Consider the following 24,916-nt stretch of genomic DNA (forward strand, 5'->3'; position numbering starts at 1 on the left):
ACGAGATGTAAGGGCATTATAAGAGATGTAAACCGAAAGTCGTCCAAAGCCGAAACGCGTGGACTAAGAATAAATAAAATAAAAATAAAAAATATATTTTATTTTAACGTAACAGCTAACAAAATAGAAATCCAATGAAACGATAATATAATACAAACGACGTTAAGCGGTCGAATGGAAGAAAAACAGAATCGCGAAGAAGCCGAACGAAATTACTACAAATAATACAAAGATAAAAAATTACGTCTACGTATGTTGCTAACAATGAACGCATTTCGCTCGTTTAAGTAGTATTTGTACGAGCTGTTTCAGTTCACGCTTGGCCGCCAACTCGAGCTACTACTACTCGCTATCGAAAGGTAATCAGGTTCTGCGTAACGGTGATCTAGAAGAATATTGTGACTGGTTTCAACGTTCTACGCTCGTTCGTACTGCTGCAATTATTCGCGTAGAGCGTAGAATCTACGGGGAAAAGGGTCGAACCGCTAGTTCCAGCGACACAGTCTGGCGAGCCGTGGTTTTATACCACGCGCGATAAAAACATGACGCTTTATCGACTGCTTTCTGAATCCAGAATTATAAAGAAACGTTTTTACACAAAACTACTATGGTAGTAGTATGATAGTAGGCAATAGTAATAGTAATAACAGTAGTAGTAGTAGTATTTGTTTATTGCATGGACTTTCGTCTGTTATTATCTCAAAGTTAGACGAACATTTCGTGATAACTACACTTACTTCTAGTTTGCGTTATGCTTATTGACAGATTATTTATTTACAATCAATACTCGGATCTATGTTACCATTGCTTATTACCGATGAAAGAGATATACGATACACAGTGGTACAATATCAAGCGGAAAATTGTTGCATTCCGATATTTATCTGCCTTGTCAATTTTCTCGATTACCGTTCGATTTTGTTGGAAATGTTGAAAGAATAGCGTTACGATTAATCGTTACGCAGCTTACAAAGAACACGAATTGCGCAATACGATGTTGTGTCACGATGAATAACGATCTGTGTCTATGAGGTGACAATGCGGGTAAATGCAACAAAAGAAATCGATAATGACCATTATGTATATATCTTTTCGACGGAATCCTATTCTATCTTGAAACGTATTTCTGAAACGTTTATATCATCGTTGCTTTTTCCATGATCCCTCGCGTTATTATTATTAAATTTATTAACGCTTTCGAGCTACTACTATCGCTTTATTCGCCTCGCAATCGGTAAATTAATTTTACTTCGTGAAAGTACAAGTATATATTGCAGCGTGATTTATAAAAAGTGAAATGGGATCGAAAAAAAAAGGGGGATGTGTAGACGGATGAGTCATAAAAGAGGGATAAACGCGTGTAAAGGTAATGTTTGAAACGTTTTTACAAAGTAACAAAAGTAATTATTGTGTTTTGCCCGCAGCGGTTCGTTCATGTAGGACGAGATCCAATGATTGCCGAGTAATAAATTGCGGCTTTGTAACTATTCATGAGAGGATTCGCAAGAATTCCATTTCTCATCCGCTTAATCTCCAAACTTACGTAAAGGATGGATATAATTGTAAAACTAATGCTTATATAATCGTCATTTAGAGACTTGTTTATTCTTTAAAAAAGAAGATATTGAATTTGAATTTGAATAAAATTGATCGCAGCGACCAGATATTCTGCTTGGGTCTTACATTTTCATTTTTATTCAAATACGAATTTTTATTAAAGTTACAAAATACCTTACGTCTTATTTCCTACGAAATCCTACGAGATATCGTATATGTGAAAAAAATGCGATTTTCTCTCTAACAGATTTTATTTACGACGAAACAGGAAGCTATTATTCCGGTTTTCCTATTTCGAAACCGTACCACCGCGAAACTATAAAAATGACGATCATCGACGCTCATGGAGTTCCATTTTCTCGAACTCTTTTCTTGTGAATCATAGTTTGCGGTTAATTCGACATAGACTTCAAGGTTCGCGAAACCATTAACACGAAACTATACTCCGACGTATTTCCATTAACAGCCGACTTTTACTACTCGCTGCTGTTTGGCAGAGCGAAGAAGATTGATCTTCGTGGATCGTGTACGATCTACCAGTTCCTTCCAAGGACATAAATACGCGAGGAGCGACATAAATCTTATGGACGGTCACGTGCCTGGACGGGCCTCGCGTTAAAATTCAAATTGCGTAAAACGAAATTCCCAAATATGTGGTAGAAATTGTTAATCCGTGCCTAAATCTGGCATCGGTAGATTCTTAAAATAATTCGATGTAGAAATTTACGAATACGCGTTTTCTGAAGGTTCGAGGTGATTTTTGATACGACGAATAGAGACTCGTTTTCCTTTGCGTTATATATTTTCTCCTACGTCGTTTCATTCCGATATCTTTGATAGCAGTTTTATATCTTCGATAATTCCAGTGTTAAAAATCTCGCCACATGCCTCTTCCATCTTCTTATCGTTCGGTTAACATGTCTCTCTTTTTCCTATAAAAAGCGCGAGATTATCGACGTTCAGATGAACAGTGCGATAGAAAGGGAGAAGAGAAATATTGACATCATCGTTTTTTATTTTCATTGCGAAACTTTATTTACTGGCTTGTTAATTTCAAATCGCGTGAAACGCAAGTTTCTCGTGATAAAACAGGCCGATAATAATACAATGAAACGATCGCGAAGAGAAGTTTGTCGAGAGGAAAAAAATATTCGTTTCGACCATTCTATGTTTTGTTTCAGAAATCCAACGTGGTGGAAGAGGAGATCGACGTTGGAACGCGGGCTAACCGTGATAGCAGTTTGCGGAGTGCTTTTATGCATCGCGTTGGCTGTTGCACTTGGTGTTCTGGCTGCGAACACTGCAACCTGCGACGCGTCATCCAGAAACGGTAAGAATATCTGCAAATGCACAGTTTGACGATTTGCGAAAGATCTTGACCTATGCCTGAATCCACGATCTCGTACAAAGTGTATTCGATATCGAATACTCGTTCTCGATCGTGGTCGAAGCATGTAGAGAGTTTGATAAGAATCGCGTTCTCCATATCTTTCCCTGACTAATTGCACTCCTGTAGTTAGGTCGTATGACTCAAGTACACGCCTTAACGAGCTTATAAATGCCATAATTACTTTCAACGTGGATTCACGAAGACGACGAACCATCGTTACACTTCCGCTGCAATTAAAACACTGTCTAACATCGTTTAATGGCTACCATTAACAATCGTTGAAACGTCAATCGAGTCCTATGATTCGTATCGTGAATATCAGTTTTCGTCAAAATTCTGTAATTAGCGCTTCAAAGTGATCGTCGCGTATCTCGAAACAACGAGGAAACGGAGAAACCGGTTGTCCGATGATAATCCGTAAATTGTTTCCGTTGCAACTCGTATTATGGCTTTTTAAATGATTTTAAGAAAGATCGGATAGATGTAAAAGTTTTGCCGGCTCGCGCACTGTCTTCCTCAATGGCGTTGCTTCTTTTTCTTTTTTTTCTTTTTTTTCTTTTTATATAAATTGCGATGGACTTAAATAGAAATTAGTTCCACATAATAACTAGACTGCGCATTTTATCCGTTTCTTTCCTTGCAAATTCTTTCTCTGCCGTTTTAATTCGTTCAACCGATAAAAATTCGGAAGCGACAAGCTTCTCGATCTCGTGCACGAGGAAACGGTTTGATAACGGTTTCGTGGCTACGTCGAAAGAAAATATTAAAAAGGAATTTCAGTCGCGTGAAAGCTGACCAAACGGGCTTACGATCGAGTCGTCATAAATTTCATTGACAGATAGTGTCACGTGCGACCTATTTTCTCACGTTGATTTATCCTTGCGAATCTACGCGCTTCTCTTGGTTTCTCGAAATATCGTATTGTTGCATAAAACAAGTCGGTATATTAATATTCTTTTTTCCTTCGTTAAATTTCGTCGTCCTAGCCTTTGGAATCGTAGTAATTTAGTTTAAACTATCGATCTACCATCGGGAGAGTCTTAATCGTCGTTACTAACCGTACCTGACGAATGTTTATATCGTGTTGTCGTTATGTAAAATCTATTTATCCAAGGATATACGTATGTATTAATTAGTTTCGTTACCTTCTACAGATGCGTTGCGTAACTTACCCCATTTCTTTCCTAGTTCGACACATATACGAAACGAAATACGTACCAACTGACCACGCGTATCATTGGCGATTCAAATGGCCAAATTTCGTACCACTACCCGTAGATGACCAAGAGCGATCGATAAAAATACGCGTAATGGATATTACGTAACGTTTAACGTATCGGAACGTAGCGTGTACTAGATAAATCGTGAAATCAAACCCAAAAAACAGCACTCTCGTCTTACCCTTCTCTCGTCTACGAGATATTACGATCATATGAGTAAGTCGGACTTGCTCGTGCGATAATCGCGTAACTTTATACGGTATGGTGAATCCGCGAATACACATTTCCTCTTTCTTTCGTTATAACGATCGGCCGACGAAGGATATACCGTATCACATCCGAAACGCGTTATTTAACGTATAAAGGTCGTGACGTCAATAAGAGCGTCCCGATTCTGACGCATCGAGGTAAGTGATCATTGTTTTGAGAGTTACTCAGCCGGGCCAGGTCGTGCTTTTCGGCGATCCACGCCCGCGAACTAAATAAGAAGCCCGGCTTTCCAATCTGTATATTTTCGATCGAGTATCGATCGACCACCCGCTGCCATCATTAAAGAAACAACCAAATATGAATCATCGGAATATTTTTACGGATCATCGGCAAACGATCATGTTTTAGAAACTAATCGTCGAGGCGATGGCGCCGATACGATGTTTCTTTTTCTTCTTCGCGAACGGTCATGAAGTCGATCGATGAGAATAAAACGATCGGTTTTACGATCCAGTCGGAGTATCTCGACTTTCGTAAATGTGTAAGCCTTCGAAGGCTAGCGAAGTCTTTTCTCGCGTCTCTATTCTCGCTTTCTTTTTAACGAGAAAGGGAACGAACGCCGAAGATGAACGCGGTTGTTGCAGGCTTTTCAATGAATTCGCGTTGATTGATAGGGGAGGTGGTTGTACACGTTTGAATGGATCAATCGCTTAAGGTTGATTACTGCGATTACACTTTGAGCGGCATCGCGTTGCACGTGTTTGCACGAAGGTTCGTTCAAACTGTGAAGCGAATAGCGACTGGAACAACGTAGAGACACGCCACTGGTTAGACGAGGTTTAACGGTTAGATCGCTTTACGTTCCTCGTTCTCGGACGAGCGTATTTATTCTGCCACACCTTCTTATCACTCGAGATACTCTTCGAGACCGCTCTTTTAGCTACTCGTTACAGGTGGATACGATACGTGGAAAGCGCTTTCGTATCTTGCATTCATCTTGAATGATTCTTCTCCTGGTGAAAGATAGGACTTTACGAATATACGGTACAGCACTATGTAAATGCAATAAAAATAAAATTTAATAGTAGAAATCCGTACTCTGTTAGACGATAAGATTGCTTGTTATCATGGCTTAAAAAACGATCGGCACTAACAATCATTAACATCGTGGTCCTGCATTATTTTTGTGTTGCAACTGCACCTGCATCTGCGCCTGCACGAGAGTAGATCCTGTTAACTCAGAGGGATTACCATCCACAGCCGATGCCCTAAATGGATATCAACGGAACAAAGGCGTTCATGTCATTGACAAAGGATCCGGCTGTGACGAGGACGTATGTTACACGAAAGAATGTATCCATACGGGTTAGTAAAAATTTCATCGACTTCGACAAAATTATTCGTCGCGATAAAACTTTTAGCCAATCCGGTCGACCTAGGTAACCGTAACAGGTAGCTTTTCAACTTTCAGGTAGCATCTTTTCAACCGAATTTCCATTTTTTTTTTTTTTTTTTTTAACATCTTTATGTTGAAATTTATATAAAGATCATAAATATTAAAGTTGCAAACGTTTCTAAAAGTTTTATCGTCGCGAATGTTCATTTCGGTTGTCTACCGCTGTACTATTTCATTACGACACGAAAGTAATTTTACTAATAGCGCTAAATCGTGAAACTTTAGCCGCTAGATTGTTGAAGAACATGGATTCCGAGGTAGAACCGTGCGACGACTTTTACGATTTCGCTTGCGGTGGTTTTCTCAAGTCTACCATCATCCCGGATGACAAGACCAGCGTAAACACGTTCACTGAAATTAGCGACGAGCTGCAGAACCAGCTAAGAGCCAGTATCGAGGAGAAAAGTTCACCGGATGAACCGAAACCGTTCAGACTCGCCAAGAATTTATACAAGGCTTGCATGAACAAGAGTGAGTACATACATATGTACTTGGATTGGTTATCTCCTGCTTGCAATAAGCAAGTAAAATGTATGTGGAAAATGTTAAACGGTAATCGCAGGACGTATCTTAGTTAGCGGAAGAAACAAATAAGAACATAAAACGGATTGAGAAAATATGTGGTCGGGTGATCACGGAATTTTTTTTTTAGCAGCTATTAAATAAGATACTCAGATTGGAAAATGTAATTATTTCAGCGGTCATCGAGCAGCAAGGTTTAGACCCTTTGCTCAACATTTTGCAAAAGCTCGGTGGCTGGCCTGTGTTGGAAGGTGACCAGTGGAACGAAAATGAGTTTAACTGGAAGGAGTCGGTGTACAAATTCCGCGAGATGGGTTACTCTGTCGACTACTTTATAGATTTCAGTATCGGCGTTGATCTGAAAAACAGCACGAAACGAACAATCGACGTACGTATCAGAACGAATTTTCAATCTTTACGCGTGCCCGTAAAACTTTAATCTCTCGAGCCAACGTGAAATCGTTCTCAAATAGAGTCACATCGACGAAACGTAGAAGTCAAACGCGCGAATTGTTCGTGCAAATTTAACTTTCCTTAAAGATTGTACCGTTTAGCGGAATTTTGCAATGGTAATTATTGCTTGAAAATTCAAATTACATTTACAATTATAATTCAATATTTATCTAAGTTTAAACGCGTTTCTTGCTAATTGTAATTTTGTTTGCCAAATGAATAGACGATTTGTAATGTGATGATTTGAAATTTAATATTTAAGAATCTTGTTTCTGTGGAATTTGAAAATGCTTTTTTCTTGCAGTTGGATCAAGCAGCCCTTGGACTATCGCGCGAATATTTATCAAAAGGTTTCGACGATAAAATCGTGCAAGCCTACTACAGCTACATGGTCGATATCGCGGTAATTCTTGGAGCAAATAAAACCGATGCAAAAACTGAATTGAAGGAGTCGTTGGAATTTGAGATGAAACTTGCCAATGTACGTTAGTTGTTAAATCAAATCGTATGTTAATATACAAAACAACACGGAATGATTAACGAGTCGAATATAACGCTGATTCTGCAGATTTCTTTGCCGAATGAAAAACGTCGCAACGCTACTCTGCTCTACAACCCCATGACGATACGAGAGTTATCCAAGACCTATTCCAGTATCCCGTGGAAGGAATACTTCAACACTCTTCTGGCGACTAGTGCTCAAGTAGACGAAGAGGAAGTCGTGATCGTTAGCGTTCCAAATTACATCACAAGCTTGGAAAAATTATTAGCCACCACGCCGAAAAGAGTACAAGCTAACTATGTGATGTGGAGAGCAGCCGCATCTTCTGTAAGCTATCTCACGGACGAAATTCGCAAGAGACAACTGCAATATTCCACGGCGTTAAGCGGAAAAACGGAGAGAGAACCCAGATGGAAGGAGTGCATCGATACAGTTTCCAGTAGCTTGGCCATAAGCGTCGGCGCGATGTACGTTAGGAAATACTTCAAAGAGGATGCCAAGAAAAACGCTGTAGACATGGTGGCTGATATTAGGCAAGAATTCACTAAGATACTCAAAAAGGTATGTTTGTTTCAGATGAGAAGACTTATCGCTTCCACCTACAATACCACGATGAGTGCTTCCAAATTTTTCAATTTAAAGATAATTTGACGTTCTTTAGGTTGATTGGATGGACGAAGAAACGAGAAAGAGTGCTCTGAACAAAGCAGCCAGCATGTCCAGTCACATCGCTTACCCCGACGAATTACTGGACGACAAGAAACTGGAGAAATTTTACGAGAAACTGGAATTAACGACAGATAATTACCTAGAAGGTATCTTAAATCTGACTTTATTCGGGGTCGAGTATTCTTTCAGTAAACTGAGAAAACCTGTGAACAAGACCGACTGGGTAACTCACGGAAGACCCGCCATCGTTAATGCTTTTTATTCGTCCATCGAGAATAGTATACGTGAGTATCGTTTTATAAAAGTCGATGGAATGATAATTTCGTAATAAATCGTTGACTGATACCAAAGAGACGATAATATTTGTATAATGCTTTTGCAGAATTTCCCGCTGGTATCTTGCAAGGTGCTTTCTTTAGTAACGATCGACCAAGGTACATGAATTATGGCGCTATCGGTTTCGTTATTGGCCACGAAATAACGCATGGCTTCGATGATCAGGGCAGGCAATTCGATAAAAACGGAAATCTGGTCGACTGGTGGGCACCACAAACAAAAGAAAAGTATCTGGAGAAAGCAGAGTGTATTATTCACCAATACGGCAACTATACCGTGGAAGATGTTAACTTGAACGTAATGATCGACTTTTATTATACGCTGTCTTGTTTCTTCCTCGTTCTCAATTGTCCACGATCATTTGCGTCAACCGATATAAATATTTGTTTAATACGGATTCTAATTTTAGGGCTATTGAGGAATGTCAATCTCTTTATTCTATACATTACTTTACGTAAACTTTATCGAGCTCTTACGATGCAAATAACGCTCATCGATGATGTTCGTCGATGATATTCAAATATCGAATTTTTTCTCACAGAGGTCAAACTCGTGCATAATACGCACTTGTGAATCAAACGTTAGATAACAGCTGGTATAGACACGAAATTTGGCTTGGTAGACTAGTTATTTTAACGTAGAATAATGTTTCTTAAACAACGAACATGTTCTTGACAGTTTTATTTTGTAATAATACGCAACTTTTTTGCCCGCTAAGGTTTATTGAAACTAGGCATATACAGATATAAATATTGATGACGTTCTTTCGTTTCCTTCTTTTTTAGTATCAATTTCGCGAGTTCACTGTTTTTTAAATAGACGATGAAACATCATAACTTATAAATCTTTCGTTTAAAGATTTGAAGGCATGTATAATAACGCTATAGAAATTTAAATGCAACGTTATATTTCTTCCTCCTTCTCTTACTTTCATTCGTTTAGAAAATAATGCATGTCTTAAATATTCATCCAGAAAGAAGGAAATCTAGACATATAAAAAAGAATCGCTTCGTTTCCTGTTACAGTTAAATGGTATCAATACTCAAGGTGAGAATATCGCCGACAACGGAGGAATAAAAGAAGCCTATTTAGCATATCAAGAATGGGTACAAAGAAATCATGCGGAGCCAAAATTGCCAGGACTGCCTTATAGTCCTGAACAATTGTTCTGGATCAGTGCAGCGAACACTTGGTGTAGTAAGTACAGGCCGGAAGCGATGAAACTTCGCATTACCACTGGTTTCCACAGCCCTGGTAAATTCCGTGTTCTGGGGCCACTTTCCAACATGGAGGAGTTCTCGAAGGATTTCAACTGCCCTCTTGGCTCGAAGATGAATCCCAAAAAGAAATGCGCTGTTTGGTAAAGATCAATACAGTGCAAGAACAATGAGATAGCAGAAGTTATAGCTAATCGACAGCGATGAAATTTGTTCTTCAAAATGTTAAAGAAGAAATGATTCATGTCTGAAACAGCTTTCCTCTGGAAGTTTCGTTAGAATTGACAATCTGGTTCAGTCAGCGGAAACTGTTAGAAATAAAATTTGCGTGTAGCTCGGCGGATCGTCGTAAATCATGATGGGATCTGCTTAAGGAATAAAAGTGAAGGTGCTTCGATAGCAGTGGAACTGATGAAATTCAATTTAGAGGCACGATCGTGCTCGAGAACGATCTCACTAAAGATGCCCAAAGAGATCCTCGTTCATAAATTGACTTGAATTACATGGTTACACAGTGCATGTTACTAACATTGTTCGCTAATATATAAGTCCTTTTTTATGAGAGAGACGTCCGAGTTCCGACTAGTATTGTAAATAAAGAAACCAGCGAGAAACGAGGCAGCGCGTCATGATGATTTGAAATTTTCTGTAATTGCATTCTGAGAAATCGGATAAGCGGGTGTTGTAGGTTCTGAAATATTGAAGAAAAATGGAACGAAAATGGACACGTTTAAACTGTGATGATTTTATAGGAAACGACAATAAAATAGTGAAAACGGTCTTTCGATTAAAACTGTAGGATGACGCGCAAACAAAAAAATATATATATATAATTGTATTGTTAATTATATTTTCAAATGACATTGTTTTACTGATATATATATATATATTTATATATATATATATATATATTATTAATATATATATTTATATATATGTATGTATTAAACGATGAAGTTAATACGTGCTTTTTTGCTATCTGTATGATATTCATTAGGCTCCGTTGAGCAGCGTAAGGTTGTTCATTAGAGTTACCATTTCAAAGTACTTAGACAATGTAGTATTAATCGTAGTTTTTAACGTACAGGTGATGAATAAACACCTGTGTAATTACTTTTGTACTATTTTACTTTTGTTTTTGCATCTATGTATCGCATAAGCGTTTATTTGTATCGTAATTTCTTTGTTTCTCGATTTCAATCACAACATTACCGCGTGAGGATCTAACACTTAGAGCCAGCGATACTACTTATATTTATTATAATATCATATTATTTTAAGTTTAAACAGTTTAAATGTATTCAGTTTAGGTTTAAATGTATCCAGTGTATTTTTGTTGAATATAAAATTTTTAGAAAAGTATCGAAGAGAAGATTTCATCTTAAATTTGACAATAGAATTGAATACGAATCTCTTTTTACATGTTATACATTGCAAAAATGTATACATTTTTTAGTTATATTATACAATTCCTTGAATAAAATAAAATCATAAAATACCTGACATAGGAATTGTTAACATCTAATAAATACGCTCCAAGTTTCATGGCATATTATTTATTTTTGATCAAAAAAAAGATAAGAATACAAATTACATTTTAATTGATACATCATTTTCTAAAGTAACAAATACAAGAACGTCATGTTCGAATGAATTAAAAATGATAATAAATTGTGACACCAGGAAGCAGAGTTACCATTTTGTAGTTGATCGCATATAATTTAAATAATTACATTAACAAACTATGAACATTGTTATGAATATATTTGTTACGCCAATTTTTATTGTGCAATGCATTAAAATTTGAAATGAAAAGTATCGTACTCTGCTCCTGGTGTCACAATTAAACATTTGCATATCATTTATATTTTTACGCGGTGCGTAATCCAAGTAACGAAACTCGAATTTTCATTTATCTCAATTACTTTGCTGCTGCGGTTTTGACCAGTCTACGTTCAAGATAAGGTGATCGTAACCATACCCATTAAGCGTAGCAATAGCTTTTGCTGCTTCCACTCTATATTTGAAATGTACGTATGCAAATCCTTTGCAAAGATTAGTTTGTTTGTCCTTTGCAAGATAAAATTTAAGAACAGATCCAAATGGCTTGACAAGTTCATCCAAATCTGCATCTGTAGTACTTTCTGATAAATTGGAAATACGAATAGCAGTAGTATCGTCACGTCTTTGCATCTGCATAGAATCTCCTCGTTTACTGCCTCCATCGCGCATACCAGGTGGTATGTATTTACTACCCTGAGGTTTCAATTCTGTCATTGCTCCAGGAGCACTAGTATTAATAAGTGGCTTTTTATCATCAGGCACTTTACCTGCAAATTAAATCACATATTCCATAGAATTATATAATCTTAAATGTTTCTTTCCAAAAATTAATTTATCATAATGAAACATACCTCCAGCAAGGACAGTGTCTTTGTAAGGGCATTTGGAAGTCCAATGGTCTCCATTACAATTACGACATTTAACTACACCTTTATCTCCCATACTCTTCAACTTGTCAAGGCTATCTTCTTCAACCTTATTTTCCTCTTCTTTACTAGAAATGAATTGCATGAAGACATCTTCACCTCCAACTGTAGTAGCAGGATTAGGTCCAGGTCGGTCATCTGCAGAGTCTCCGAATTTTGCCCAATTTTTACGGGCGGCAATTGTCTTTGAAACAACGCGTCTCTCGATCTTATATGTTCGAACTACCTTGACCTTTTTATTATCTTGATTGTACTTGTATTCAGTGAGGATTTTAAACCCATTTTCATAAGTCTCTGAAGGCGGAGGCAACGCTCCTCCCTCTTCTTCTACTTCATCTGCCCAGCTGGATTTCACCTCTGCTACAGGCATTCCCGTAATTCACCTGATACAGACAAATATTACTATTAATGATATTTTCAAATTATTCAATAATAGATGAAAAATATAAAATTAAACTGCTTTGAATACGTGACAGACGTGACGCAATAGGTTAAGTAGCAACATTAATAAATGAAACGATATTGATAATATTAAAACTGTTTAACTACAATAAACAACAAATAATTAAAACGTAACAAAGTAAGCGTCACATAAAAGGAATTTACAATATTGTATTTTCTAATATAGTGAACACATTATGAGAAAAGACACGTTTACGTTAGAAAATTGTAAAAATAATGTGGCGGTAGAAACTTGATCTTTTGATGAAAATATATTAGTGTAAATATTTACCGCTCAAAGTTATTGCACAAGGAATCGATGCGAACACAATTATTATAGAAAATTGACAGAAAGCAAACCCTACGAAACGTAAATGAAAATGAGCCGAAATGGAGAATTTTCCGCATGTGATAAATTGGCGTGTCAGCCGCTCTAGTGGTGGTTTTTTGAAACATGAATACTCGAGTATTAATGGCGACTTCTAGCGTTGTCGTGTTCATTGTGAAAAAATAATGTTTTCCGGAGACGTACCACAATCGTGTACGGAAAAGTGTTAACGAAAGTAATAACAAACGTGATCGAATTCGGTGTAAAAGTAAAAGAGTAATCGTGATAATGGACCAGGCACCTGCAGGTAAGAAAAGAATGTTGTGATTTGGTGATTTGGCCAAGCGCGGTCTTGCACATTCCCACTCCGGGCGAGCATATTAACGTTTCATCTTTTTTATTAACCGTAATGTCTATGATCTATCATTTTAGCATTTTAGTTAGTCAGAATTGGGGATTTGTGAGTTTCCATGCAATGGAAATAATGAGATACGTTTAAAAAAGACAAAATGTAGATTCTAAATAGTAGGTTATGTAAACCTGTGCAACGTATTAGGCTACCATTAAAAAGCAATTCACTCGGCGAATTAAATTATCCTCAGGCAAATCTCCGTAGATACGTGCACAAAGTGATAAATTTCAAAACAGATTCAATATTTCAGGTTACGATGGGCTGATTTAGGACTGCGTACTTTAAAAAAATAAGAGATCCTATTTCAGTACTGTATTTAAATATTGCCATTTATATTGTAATAATTGTATAAGTAATTCATTATTGTTAGGTTATTGTACTAATTCTGTTTATTTTGGTATAATACCCAGATACAGAGTTACGGAACATCATAGACAAACTGGCTCAGTTTGTGGCTCGCAATGGACCGGAGTTTGAGCAGATGACGAAAAACAAGCAGAAGGACAACCCAAAATTTGGTTTCCTGTTCGGTGGAGAGCACTTCAACTACTATCAATACAAAGTGACTACAGAGCAAGCCAGTAAGTGGGATACAGCCCCTTAACAGCTACAACAATTGAGAAGCATAATGGCCATGCTTTATTCAACGAACAAGGAATGACTTTGAAAAAGAGATACGGGTGAAAGGGTCTGAATTCGTCATAGTGAACATACAAAACTATTATTCATCGAATATGAGCACTTCGTTTCAAGATTTTGGGATTGCTATTTATTAAGCAGAATGCTTTAGCTAAAGACATATTCTATTTCTTGGCAATGGTGATTTTAAGAAGATGTAGTTTTAAGATTCTTAATGGAGCTTGTCTAATACGGACTACGTTGTTGATATATTGCTTCAATCTATGTGGGAACTGCAACCCACTATAATACCCTGTAATACCCTAGTACTGTAAAAAAAAGTAAAAAATACATGTATATATATAATATATAAAACAGGGAAAGAATATAGTGCTCCCAAAAGACTTACCGAATTTTCGATATAATTCTCTAATAAATGCCAAGAATTTTATTATGCACTGGTAGAAGATAAGACTCAACAGAAATTGGACTATTTGTATACTTTTTCAATATCCATTGAAGGAATCAAACATCTTACAATAATCCACCGTCATTCGTTTACAGTTTTAAAGCAAAAAGGAATAAATCCAATGCAAAATGCAGACCCACGTTTAAACGTTTCGCAGCAGCAGCAGCAAACAGCCGCTACCGTCGCGCAGCCACTGAATAACGTCAATCTTGCACCTGGCCTAAATACTCAGAACAATGGATTAAATCCAGTTGTGGGAATTGGACCAGTGGGAAATCAAGGTGGTCCAGTTATACCTGGAGTACTAGGACAAATTGGAGGGCCAGGAAATGCAGGACCACCAATTGGACCAGTCCCTGGTGCTATGGGAGGTGTGAATCCATCTATTGGTGGTGTTACTCAACCGGTTAACATTGGCGGACCTCCTGGATGGCTTCAAAATGAGTTAGCAAATCTTCAGTCACAGCAGACAACGCTACAGGAACAAGTTAGACAATCAGAACAAAATCTGGCTGCGCAACATGCTGCATTGATGGCGCAACAACAAGGAAGGGTTGAGGATGCTGTGAGACAAGCTCAAGAAACAGCTTTACAAAACAGTGCACAAAGCACAAACACAGACCTTGCTGCATTTGATGCGGTATTACAACCTATCATTGATAGTTGCACAAAAGATAGCATAAGTGCAGGGAAAGCCTGGATACTTCAAAATTCTATCAGTCCACAAAGCAATCAAGTTGTTGCAGACCATTTGCTGAAAAAGTATGTTATATTTGACTTTAGCCATATACTATTAACAGTAGTAAATCAATTAATTTTTTATTGTTTCTTTCAGAGTCATTCAGGCAACCAATTTTAGTCATAAACTCCATATTATCTACCTGGTCAACGATGTCCTACATCATTGGTAAGTATGATATTTGTTTGGGAAAACAGTAACAGATCTTATATCTTAAAACATTTGTAAAAAATTTGAATTAAATTACATTATCTAATTAAATGTGAATGGAAAATTTAACACTTCAATTTCAGTATAAATATAATATTTATAATAAAGTTTGATAACTTTCATAAAAATAGTTGTGCACGATATTTAATTTCAAACTTCTTTAGTGCAAGAAAAAAATCTATGGATCTTCGCAAGGCAATGGAAAGTGTTGTTGTTCCCATGTTCTGTAACACTTCATTAGCTGCATCAGAAGAACAACTTAATAAATTAAATAAGCTATTAAGTTTATGGGAGTCAAAAAATAATTACTTTGATGAAGGAATTATAGATAAATTGAAACAGCCAAGCACATCTTGGTCTGAATATCAGGCTAACTTGGTTGAACAACATGCCAGCGCAATTACACCGATTACTACATCAACAAAACAAACCTTTGATAATTATCAAGCACAACATCAAGCGTTTGTTACACATGCTTTGAGACAAATTCAAAATATTGAGCAACAAAAGATCGCAATTGATCAACAATTAAAAGCTCCTCCTCCACCACCACCGCAATTGGTAAGTTGATCTTCTTTCCTGTATGTATTATGTATATGTATTCGACAAACGATAATAGAAATTCATACTTTACAGAACCAACAAAATATGTCTCTGCCACCTAGTCATTCCGGTCCTCCTGCTCCAATAAGCACAGATGTAAATTTCAGTCAACCGCCACCTGGATGGGGTGTACCACCCGGGAATGAGCCTCCACCGTTTTCAAATGTTCCATTGCCAGATTTTTCAAAACCACCGCCTGGATTTGGCCCCCCACCTGTTATACACGAGCCCTCTGTCGAAGATTTAATGCCCAGTATGCCTTATTACGAACTTCCTGCTGGCTTGATGGTACCTCTAATTAAGTTAGAAGATGCCGAATATAAACCTTTGGATCCAGAAGCCATTAGGCTTCCACCACCTGCTCCTCCAAGTGAACGACTAGTAGCGGCTGTAGAAGCATTCTATGCGCCACCGAACCATGATTCTCCACGGGACAGGTAAAGGCATATAATGCAAATTATACACAAACTAATTATGCTTGAAATATCGAGTGAAGTTTTTAATTGTAATATCTACATATTATAGCGATGGGTGGGAAAAATTAGGTTTATACGAGTATTATAAAGCAAAGAATGCCGCGCGTAAGCGTAAAGAAGAAGATATAGCAGCTGGTATAAGACAAAAATCAAAATCGCCGTCACCAATTCTAAGGCCAAGATCCAAAAGTCCTAGTCCACCAAAGAAACGATATCGAAGTAAATCGCGAAGTAGATCACGCTCAAGATCTAGAGGTAGAAGCAGATCTAGATCTCCTGCTGCTAATCATAGACGTAACAGTCGAAATAGCAATCATAATAACAGAAGCAGAAGGAGGAGAAATAGCAACAAGGATCGAAGTCCTGATAGGAGAATGGACAGGCAAGATCGAAGTCCAACTCCACCCAGTTTCCTGTAAGTATTAGTACTTAGTATAAAAAGATATTCTATATATCTGATTATATATATATATATATATCTAGATATATATATATATATAGATATATATATATATATATCTGATTTCTACGAATGAATTCCTTTCAGCGGATCAACCTACAGTAAAGCTCCTCAAGAAATTAGTCTCGATGAGAGTAACAAGGGTCATCAGTTGCTCAAAAAAATGGGTTGGGGCGGTGCGGGACTTGGTGCCAATGAACAGGGTATTGAAGCTCCAATATCGGGGGGTGAAATTAGGGATAAAAACGATCAATATAAAGGCGTCGGTATTAATTTAAATGATCCATACGAGAACTTTAGAAAGAGTAAGGGACAAGCATTCATAACTAGAATGAAAGCAAGAGCAGAAGAACGTGCCGAAGAAAGGGGTGAACGGGACTGAATCTAATCAGGATAAATAATTAATTTGTCTATAATCTTTTCGGTGAAATATAACTATCGCATGCAGTATGAATTCGCATGCTCTCACAATCGTAGTCGACACAAATTTCCAATGATCAATGTTCTACAATCCTACAATGTAATTTGTGTAATGATTTATTTTAATCTTTTTATTTTTTTCAATCTCTATTAGGATAATCAACGTTTTATATCCATTCTCTTATTTCATTGTATAAACGTTATAGAATAATTGTTTATTACTGAAATTACAAAGTTACAACGTACATTTATATATATGTTATAGAATTGTATATTCTTGTTATAAGTAACAATCAATTATTTTATATTTTTAATTCAAAGAAACAGAGAAAGTGCATTGACTGAATATTGTGTCGATCATTCGTGGGCGCAAATCATTTATCTGTATATTTCCAATTGAGAAAAATACTACGAGTGAATGATGAAAAATATGAACAATTGTTTATGAACTTAATTGCTTGTCAGTTTATAAATAAGACAAGGGTTACGAAAGTTTGCTGTTACACTTGCAGTGATTGTTACATACTAAATTCAATTTGCATAGTGCATAACGCAAAAAGAAAAAATATAATTTTATGTATCTTTTGTACATTATGTACAAAACTATTCGATTTTCGGCAAGGTTACCGTTAATAATAATAGATGGTTTGTCTATCGATAATTGGAGATATCTTGATTAAAATAATAACTAAGTACACCAAAAGGATCGATTAATCAATATTGACCAATCGCACGGTTTATGATCATCACGAACATGACATGCAAGATTACATATTATGTAATTGTATTCTGCACAGCAAAAAAATTCATTCTGTTTCCATATGAAACGATAAATTAATTCGCTGAATGTCTATATAAGAGAATAAGAGAATATCGTGCACTAATCATCTTTACATGAAAAAAAATATATGAAACTAAAAAAGTACTTGTATTTAGTAAGTTAATAAATGATTATATTCGATACATAAGATAAAATCGAGGAATAAGCATTCTATGTTTAAATATAATGGTAGAAGAAAAGAATTGTAGAAAGAACGAGAAAAAGAGAGGAAAAATGTTCTTAATTAGAGTTAGCACGTCCTCGAGGCGTGCTATTGACGTACACTCGTACAAACTCTGCAGAAAATCATCGTAGATGTTGTTAAAGAAAATTAATTTAATCGGTTCAAAGATATTCCAGAATAATAATGTTCTTAGACTTTTTATACTGGTAGATTTATCATCAGCTGTCACGTGCACGCGGATTCAAAGAAAAATAAAAAGATAACTGGCTAGGAACAGCCGACATCCGATGGCATTGTTAATCGTCAGTTGCCTTCTTGAACTCCCCTAGTGGCAGTCGATATTGGAACCGAATACATAAATCCAACGTCAAACCGGTTTCACAGCGATAACAGTCAGAAGCCACACACTTGGTGGCGTAAACAACACCGGAAAGATGTGTGCGTTTTCCTATAGCTATTCTATAACTTCACTCTCATTTTAGTATTCTTTTTACATATATCACGCGATATATTTTTATTGAACGAAATCTATACGAAAGAAATATAATAAAACGTTTACGTCGTAGCAGATTTCGAAGTGTCAACCAAGAAGTTGGTGTTTGTAAATTTGGAAAGGTCATTTAATATCTATTGAGCATCTTAATTTCTATTCAGTATTTCTTTTTCTTTTTGTCATAAATACTGTGTATCATGACAGTCGTAATATCGTTCGATAATATTTGTCGAAAGTCCCAAAGATAAGTAATTTGGTTCCCAAAGATCGTAAACATTAAATTCGACGATGATTCTGCAGTATTAACGGCCTCCTTGGAAGTCAATTTCGTCGAAGGCAAAGGTCGATGATAAAATGCAACAGTTAAAACAATAGAAAGAAAAAAGGCAGGATGGAATTAATAAATGAAGAAATATAGTTTGTGGGAGAATATCTTTTTCTGAACAATTTATATAGTATAGCATCATTGTATCGGTCTCGAGATGCAGTCATGCCGATGCATTCGATGGTAATATACGTACTTTGCTTGCGTGATCGATAACGAAATATATAATTTCAAAAAGAATATACAGACGCCAAATATACATTGGATTGTTTTATAACTGCAGTGTAACCAAACACGATCTACCTCTTTCGCAAAGCATGACGTCACGTTACAATAATCGTGTATACGTAACAACAGATTGGCACCAAAAAGTCGTGTTTTTTGTGGATCGATCGATTGCTTATCTCGAATCGAAAGACGATTGTATTTAAAAGAATCGACTGCGTTCGTGGGAAACCGGTACGTATGTGTATAAGTTGGTCGACTGATGCAACACGTTTAAGCAAAACGTGACATCGAGGCCGAAAATGTAAGAATAAATATGTGTATGAGGATATGCGAAGATAAAAAAATAGATTACGTTAACGATTTTGACGGTGGCACGTAACCATTGGTACATGCTTACTCCAGAAGTGTTATTCTTAAAACATAATATTTAAATTCGCGACTACATATATTCTTCGAAAGAAATCGGAAAGTGAATGGATTAATACATTTACAAAATATTCTTTTTCGTTCGTTTTAATTTGCTGCCTTTTAAACCATCAGATTTCCAAACTGATGCGTAAATACCTCGCGTTATACAACGATAAAAAGGTATATTTTTAGTAATTTTTAGATCGATATTTCACATACGTAAGATTTTTAATATTTTGATGATTTTATTTGATCTATGTTTGTTCCGTTTTAAATATGCCGATGAAAAATGAAAAACATGACCTTTCGAATATTCGCTCCATTCATGAAATGAGCATTTAATTTTGCGACACGGATTGTAATGTGTAGACATCGATAATATTATTGATAAACTTTTACGTATTGGATAGAATTTAAATTTTCGAAACAGTATTTTGTATCTGCAGTGTAGTAACAATAACGAAGTTAACAAGTTATAAAATTACACATTCTGATATCAACTTTGTTCTGTTAAGGCATAAAAGTAAAAAAGGTAAGAAAAATCTAATCAATACATAATAAGATCATAGCACTTCGTGTGACGCCATTCTAAACGACGAAAAAGAATTTGTATGCGAGTAAAATGAGTCTCGTATTACTGACTGCATGTAGTAGGTGCCACGTATCATTTTACCCTCATTTGTCAAGGTTTTCACGGACGTTGTCAAATTAGAACGACTCTCCTTGGACCTGTTACGTTCAGGGTTCCATATAAAGACATATCGCAGTTTCGTCGCTCGATCACAACAGATTGCGGCATTCTTCTATGTTGTACGATGAACATAATAACAGTCTACTGAAGTTATGGTAACGTCGAATAGAATGAAATAAAAGTTTCACTGAACGATCGAAATATTCTCAAACTTACAGGAACATGAATATATAAACATTTTTAGACACGAATTGCCCGTGTTATTGGTATCATCAACCTTGTGCCATTTTTACATTTGTTCGACAAATGGCGAATAAATTGTCCATATTATTAATTTTAATTACTTATAGCGAATGTTAAGAGTATTTTTGCAAATTTTATAAATAGGACGTATACTAGCAACAGTCGCGAAGAAAATAATTCAACTCTGCAATAATTAATTCACCGATTCTCAAGCAGTAACTACCTTTTGAAAGTCAACTATAAATCACGATCTGTCGCAGGTAACAGGTGACCTCAAAGTAATCAGAAACCGGATCTCGCACTCGAGCCGCGTATTTAGGCCGGAAGTGCGTCTCTAAGGTTCGCTTTAAATAGTCACTCAGCCTGTTGGTTTCCTTATAAAGTAGGTATCGATAACAAGCACCCATCGTTGATTTCAAACCAACATTCTAGACAATCTATTCTTAGTATTATGATAACAGAGTTATAATTAGCTCTTCGTCTTGGTAATAATTACTCTGCTATGGAATTTTATCTGAATTTCAATAACACGCCATTACAAAATAAATATCAAATTGGATCGATATATTTATTAAAAAATACCAAAAAATACCGCCATTTCCCATATTCACGTTATTTGCAAATAGAACATTCTAAACATTACTCGAATGAAATAACGAATATCTGAAACGTCAGAATAAAAACTTTCATTTATATCGTATAACTTGATCCAACCATAAGTTAGTTGTTCAAATAAAATAGAACATTCCTGATTACACTCGTTATTAATCGAACTCTCATTTCTCAATCTTATTACTGAAAATTTTATATATTGATTCCTATATTTTGCAGGAAAACTTGGTCAATCTGTTCGTGTATACATTGCAATTCTTTTTTTTTCAATTGCTTGACACCTCCTCCTTTCGCGACCGAAAGGTGCACGCAAAGAGACGCCACGATGAACGTGTGCAGTGATCGGCATACCTGCGTGTCGGTTGACTCGGACAGAGAAAACGGGTTAGCGTGACTCGTGAATTAGAGAGAACCGCGTGCATTCGCAACAGTGCCGGTAGAGGATCGCGGACGAGGATAGAGAACGCGTGGAGTCGCGCGAGTGGAACGAGGACGACGAGAAGGTACCGCGTTGCATTCCACGTGATCAAGAGAAGGGCACGCCTCGGCCGTCGAGTCACGCGCTCGACCACGCGTTTATCCTTACCGACACGTGCACGCAATGTGTCCGACCGCGCACTCGGTAGAACAGAGAGCTGGTTATTTGCGCATACGGTGCACGATGACATCTCTTGGACGTTAGTCCATTATACACGTCGAATTACGAACGATGCGACACCGTGCGGTTGCATCAGATTCCCGTGTAATCGTTTGACTTTGGAAATGCAACCTCTTTCATACGGATCTGTTTAAATAACGTAACTTTTCCATTGTGTAATATCGCGTCCCCGCGCTATGTCGTTCTTTTAGAATTATCGACTTCGATCGAGGTAGCTGAAGGATAGGCGAGTTATGTAGCACAAGCGAAGTTATGGTATCCTTCTGGAACGCTATATCGTACTTACACAGGCTGGCTGGGAATTATTGGTTTTTACAGAATTAGGAATTCAATGTACCATTGGCAGTATATGTATAGGATTTTTCAAAACGAATGTTCAAAGCTGATCGATGAATATTTCTATTCTCCATATTTGGATACGTATAACAGCGATCAACGTATTGAAATTCTGCAACAATTATTTTTAATTAATTCTCGTATATGTTAATGTTCACAGCTGGTAGTTTCCCCGTGTGCTTTCAGACAAATCGTTGATTCGTATCGCGAAGATTAAATTGGAGCGTGAGATACCGTAGCGTAAATACATTGTCCGATGAGCTGCGTACTATAAAAAGGAGAGAAACATTCGTGGGATTTTCAGGTTCAAGTACGAAGCCGTGTTCGAAGTTTATTTCTTGGGAACGCGCGGACCTATCAGGATTTGTTCACGGGAATCGAAAGCTGTCCAGGGCGAGAAGGAAACGCAACGTAACCGGCTGTAATTATGTGTCGGCCAGGCGAATGTTCTAATTTGTCAAGGACAAACGAGCGAACATTGCTGCGAAACGTGATTTTCAGGCGATAATCAAGGGGAAGCACCTCGATGCATTCAACGATGCAATCACCGTGACGTAATTACTTTCACGTGCCCTCACTCGACCCTTGTGTAACGTTCTTCTTTTCCTCTCTTTTTTTTTTTTCATCGTTGTTCTAAAACCGTGGCCACATCAATTTCACTTTGTCGCGTCATTACTAATTCAACGTTCTTCGATTTTACGTAATGCGGATTGCGTGGTCTTGAAACACTACGTCAAAATTGACACGGAGTGACAGAGGAACACAGGTGACGTACTTCATTCATAAAAATTTAGAAGATTCATTCGAGATACATTGTCGTAGATATTAGAAGAATGACTACAAGGTACGAAAGTAATCGTAATACACCGTGTTTGTGAAAAAGCTGCAAACATCGTTGAATATTCATCGACGTGTGTTCACCAAGCTGGCCGTTTTATCTAAAAGTCACGTAGGCATCACAGTTGAGACATGGTCACCGTTTGAACGATGCATAATTTAATTCCAGCTCAAAGAGGAATCGTCGAGTGCTCTAGAAGGAATTTAAATTGCTCCGTCTTGTAGTAGAATCCGGAATCAAAGGTTAAAGATCCGTCCACGATAACGACGCCCTATCGGGCCTATCTGTGACGAACCGTTCGAGTACCAAAATATCGCAGACCATACGTTACGGTCAATTGATGAGCATTAGGTTCAATAATTTGGTTTTGGAACGAGTACGAAGACCAAACCGATTAATGCATGACACGGGACACGTAATGGTGTACCAGATCAAGAATAGCTCGGAGTCGCCACAGATTGCGTTTATTTTCTCCTGAGCCGTGCAGAAAATAAAACGCCTATTTTCGAATCGGTCGTGTTACGCGCGTACTCGTGCATACGTCAAGTTCGTAGCCGCTTTAAAGGGAGAACGAGCCAAAATCTTCACTATCTTGGTAATATGAATATTTAAAGCGAATACATCGTACGTCGAATATCGTAAGATCGTTTGATCCAGCATTATCAACATTATCGGACATTGTCGAATATGGTAAGTATCCTAAGTTAATATTTTTCACGGTATTGCTTATTGCCTACGATTAATCAGAGAAATTTAATACGAACACCGTTGATGTTTCCTTTGTTTGCAGACTGCCTCGTTCGTCTTGGAATTTCTTGTCCACCAGCAGGCCACCGTTTACATAAGTACAAGTGCTTATACTTTCTAGTCTGTCTGTAGACGTTCCACGTTCGACGTCATAAAAGTGTTTCGTAATGCGTAATCCCAGTGGCAAAAACGCATCGTTAATTACATTCTTTCCGCGCGTTATCGTAATTTCTTTTTAGTTGCAACGCAGTCGCGCGATCGACCAATGAAAATAATTGCCCACGCGACGTGTTCGATCGCGTGTGTATATTTGTACGTGTAACAGAAGCGAGATCTGGATTCCACAGGTGACCTGTAAAAGTAGAAAAGTATGTCGCCTAGAACAAGCGTTATGAGTGAGATTAAAATCGTTTAACTTCACAGTTAAATCGGCCAAATGCTACACCGTTTCTGGTTTTCTCGCTTCGTTTATATCACATTATTCGTTAGAGACGTGCGACGACCTTATTTGCAAAGGTTGTCACATTGTCAATTATCGCCTCGCATGTTTTATTTAAAAAGACGTGCACAGTATCAAATTGGTCGCAAACAGTACGTTTTCAAATCGTTACGATAATGGTAGCGTACGCGTGAAACATCGATTTCCTTAATCATGCCCATAGAGTCACGGTATTTTTTACGATGAACTTATCGTTTGTTTCGAAAGCTCGATTATAAATATACAGTAGACCTTCTTTATGTTAACCTACGAGAGGCAAGCGGTTTATATAATGGGAGCTCACTATTTTCCCTACCAGCTGTGATTTCGCGTTTACGTAGCAGAAACTCACGTTCGAATAAATGGATTCAATTAGCTCAATTAGTAAACGAAAGTTCGTTTAATCGGACAATAACTAAAATTTCGTTGAAATAAATGCCGTCGTCTAAACGAAGTTCCACCGTAATTGAAATCATAACGTGTGCATATATGCATTCTAGATCCTTCTTTGTTTCCAATACATTTTTCGGCAAACATGCTCCGATAACCCAATTCCTGCAACGCAAGCTCGGCGTTCGAATTCACGTGAAGCAGCAGCGCGGATGCTGAATAATTAAAATTTAATCCGTTGATTAAAACGGATGCAACGAACGTCCGG

At 37.2% G+C, this 24,916-nt stretch overlaps 3 protein-coding genes across 7 annotated transcripts in view; 2 read left to right on the forward strand and 1 right to left on the reverse strand.

Moving 5' to 3' along the window:
• The window catches only part of LOC117206352 (neprilysin-2), a 38,685-nt gene extending 27,784 nt beyond the window's left edge, over positions 1–10,901 (forward strand). For 2 of the 4 annotated variants that reach the window (XM_033445608.1, XM_033445611.1), the window contains 9 exons: positions 2,739–2,887; positions 5,605–5,742; positions 6,059–6,304; positions 6,532–6,743; positions 7,113–7,289; positions 7,377–7,871; positions 7,972–8,263; positions 8,362–8,612; positions 9,341–9,679. In XM_033445608.1, the coding sequence (XP_033301499.1) occupies positions 2,739–2,887; positions 5,605–5,742; positions 6,059–6,304; positions 6,532–6,743; positions 7,113–7,289; positions 7,377–7,871; positions 7,972–8,263; positions 8,362–8,612; positions 9,341–9,679 (2,299 nt within the window). Of the gene's footprint in view, positions 1–2,738; positions 2,888–5,604; positions 5,743–6,058; positions 6,305–6,531; positions 6,744–7,112; positions 7,290–7,376; positions 7,872–7,971; positions 8,264–8,361; positions 8,613–9,340 lie in introns of all 4 variants that reach the window. The other 2 variants (XM_033445610.1, XM_033445609.1) reach the window with 2 other exon arrangements.
• Positions 10,902–11,149: 248 nt separating this feature from the next.
• LOC117206358 (eukaryotic translation initiation factor 3 subunit G) lies at positions 11,150–12,894 on the reverse strand. The gene is made up of 3 exons (XM_033445626.1): positions 12,755–12,894; positions 11,947–12,404; positions 11,150–11,862 (listed from the first exon to the last, which is right to left on the reverse strand). The coding sequence occupies exons 2-3, from the start codon at positions 12,389–12,391 to the stop codon at positions 11,450–11,452; spliced, it is 858 nt and encodes a 285-aa protein (XP_033301517.1). The 5' UTR covers positions 12,392–12,404; positions 12,755–12,894; the 3' UTR covers positions 11,150–11,449.
• A 38-nt stretch (positions 12,895–12,932) lies between these two features.
• LOC117206353 (calcium homeostasis endoplasmic reticulum protein) lies at positions 12,933–19,101 on the forward strand. Of its 2 annotated transcripts, XM_033445612.1 has the most exons (8): positions 12,933–13,097; positions 13,613–13,783; positions 14,385–15,051; positions 15,125–15,196; positions 15,403–15,799; positions 15,875–16,278; positions 16,367–16,732; positions 16,865–19,101. In XM_033445612.1, the coding sequence occupies exons 1-8, from the start codon at positions 13,079–13,081 to the stop codon at positions 17,157–17,159; spliced, it is 2,391 nt and encodes a 796-aa protein (XP_033301503.1). In that variant the 5' UTR covers positions 12,933–13,078; the 3' UTR covers positions 17,160–19,101. The 2 variants fall into 2 exon arrangements, with proteins under 2 accessions (XP_033301503.1, XP_033301504.1); XM_033445613.1 differs by lacking the exon at positions 12,933–13,097 and having other exon boundaries at positions 13,653–13,783; positions 14,447–15,051.
• The last annotated feature ends 5,815 nt before the right edge of the window (positions 19,102–24,916 follow it).

This window comes from Bombus bifarius, unplaced genomic scaffold (genome assembly GCF_011952205.1).
Source record: "Bombus bifarius isolate JDL3187 unplaced genomic scaffold, Bbif_JDL3187 scf7180000008006, whole genome shotgun sequence".
Classification (NCBI taxonomy): Eukaryota; Metazoa; Arthropoda; class Insecta; order Hymenoptera; family Apidae; genus Bombus; species Bombus bifarius.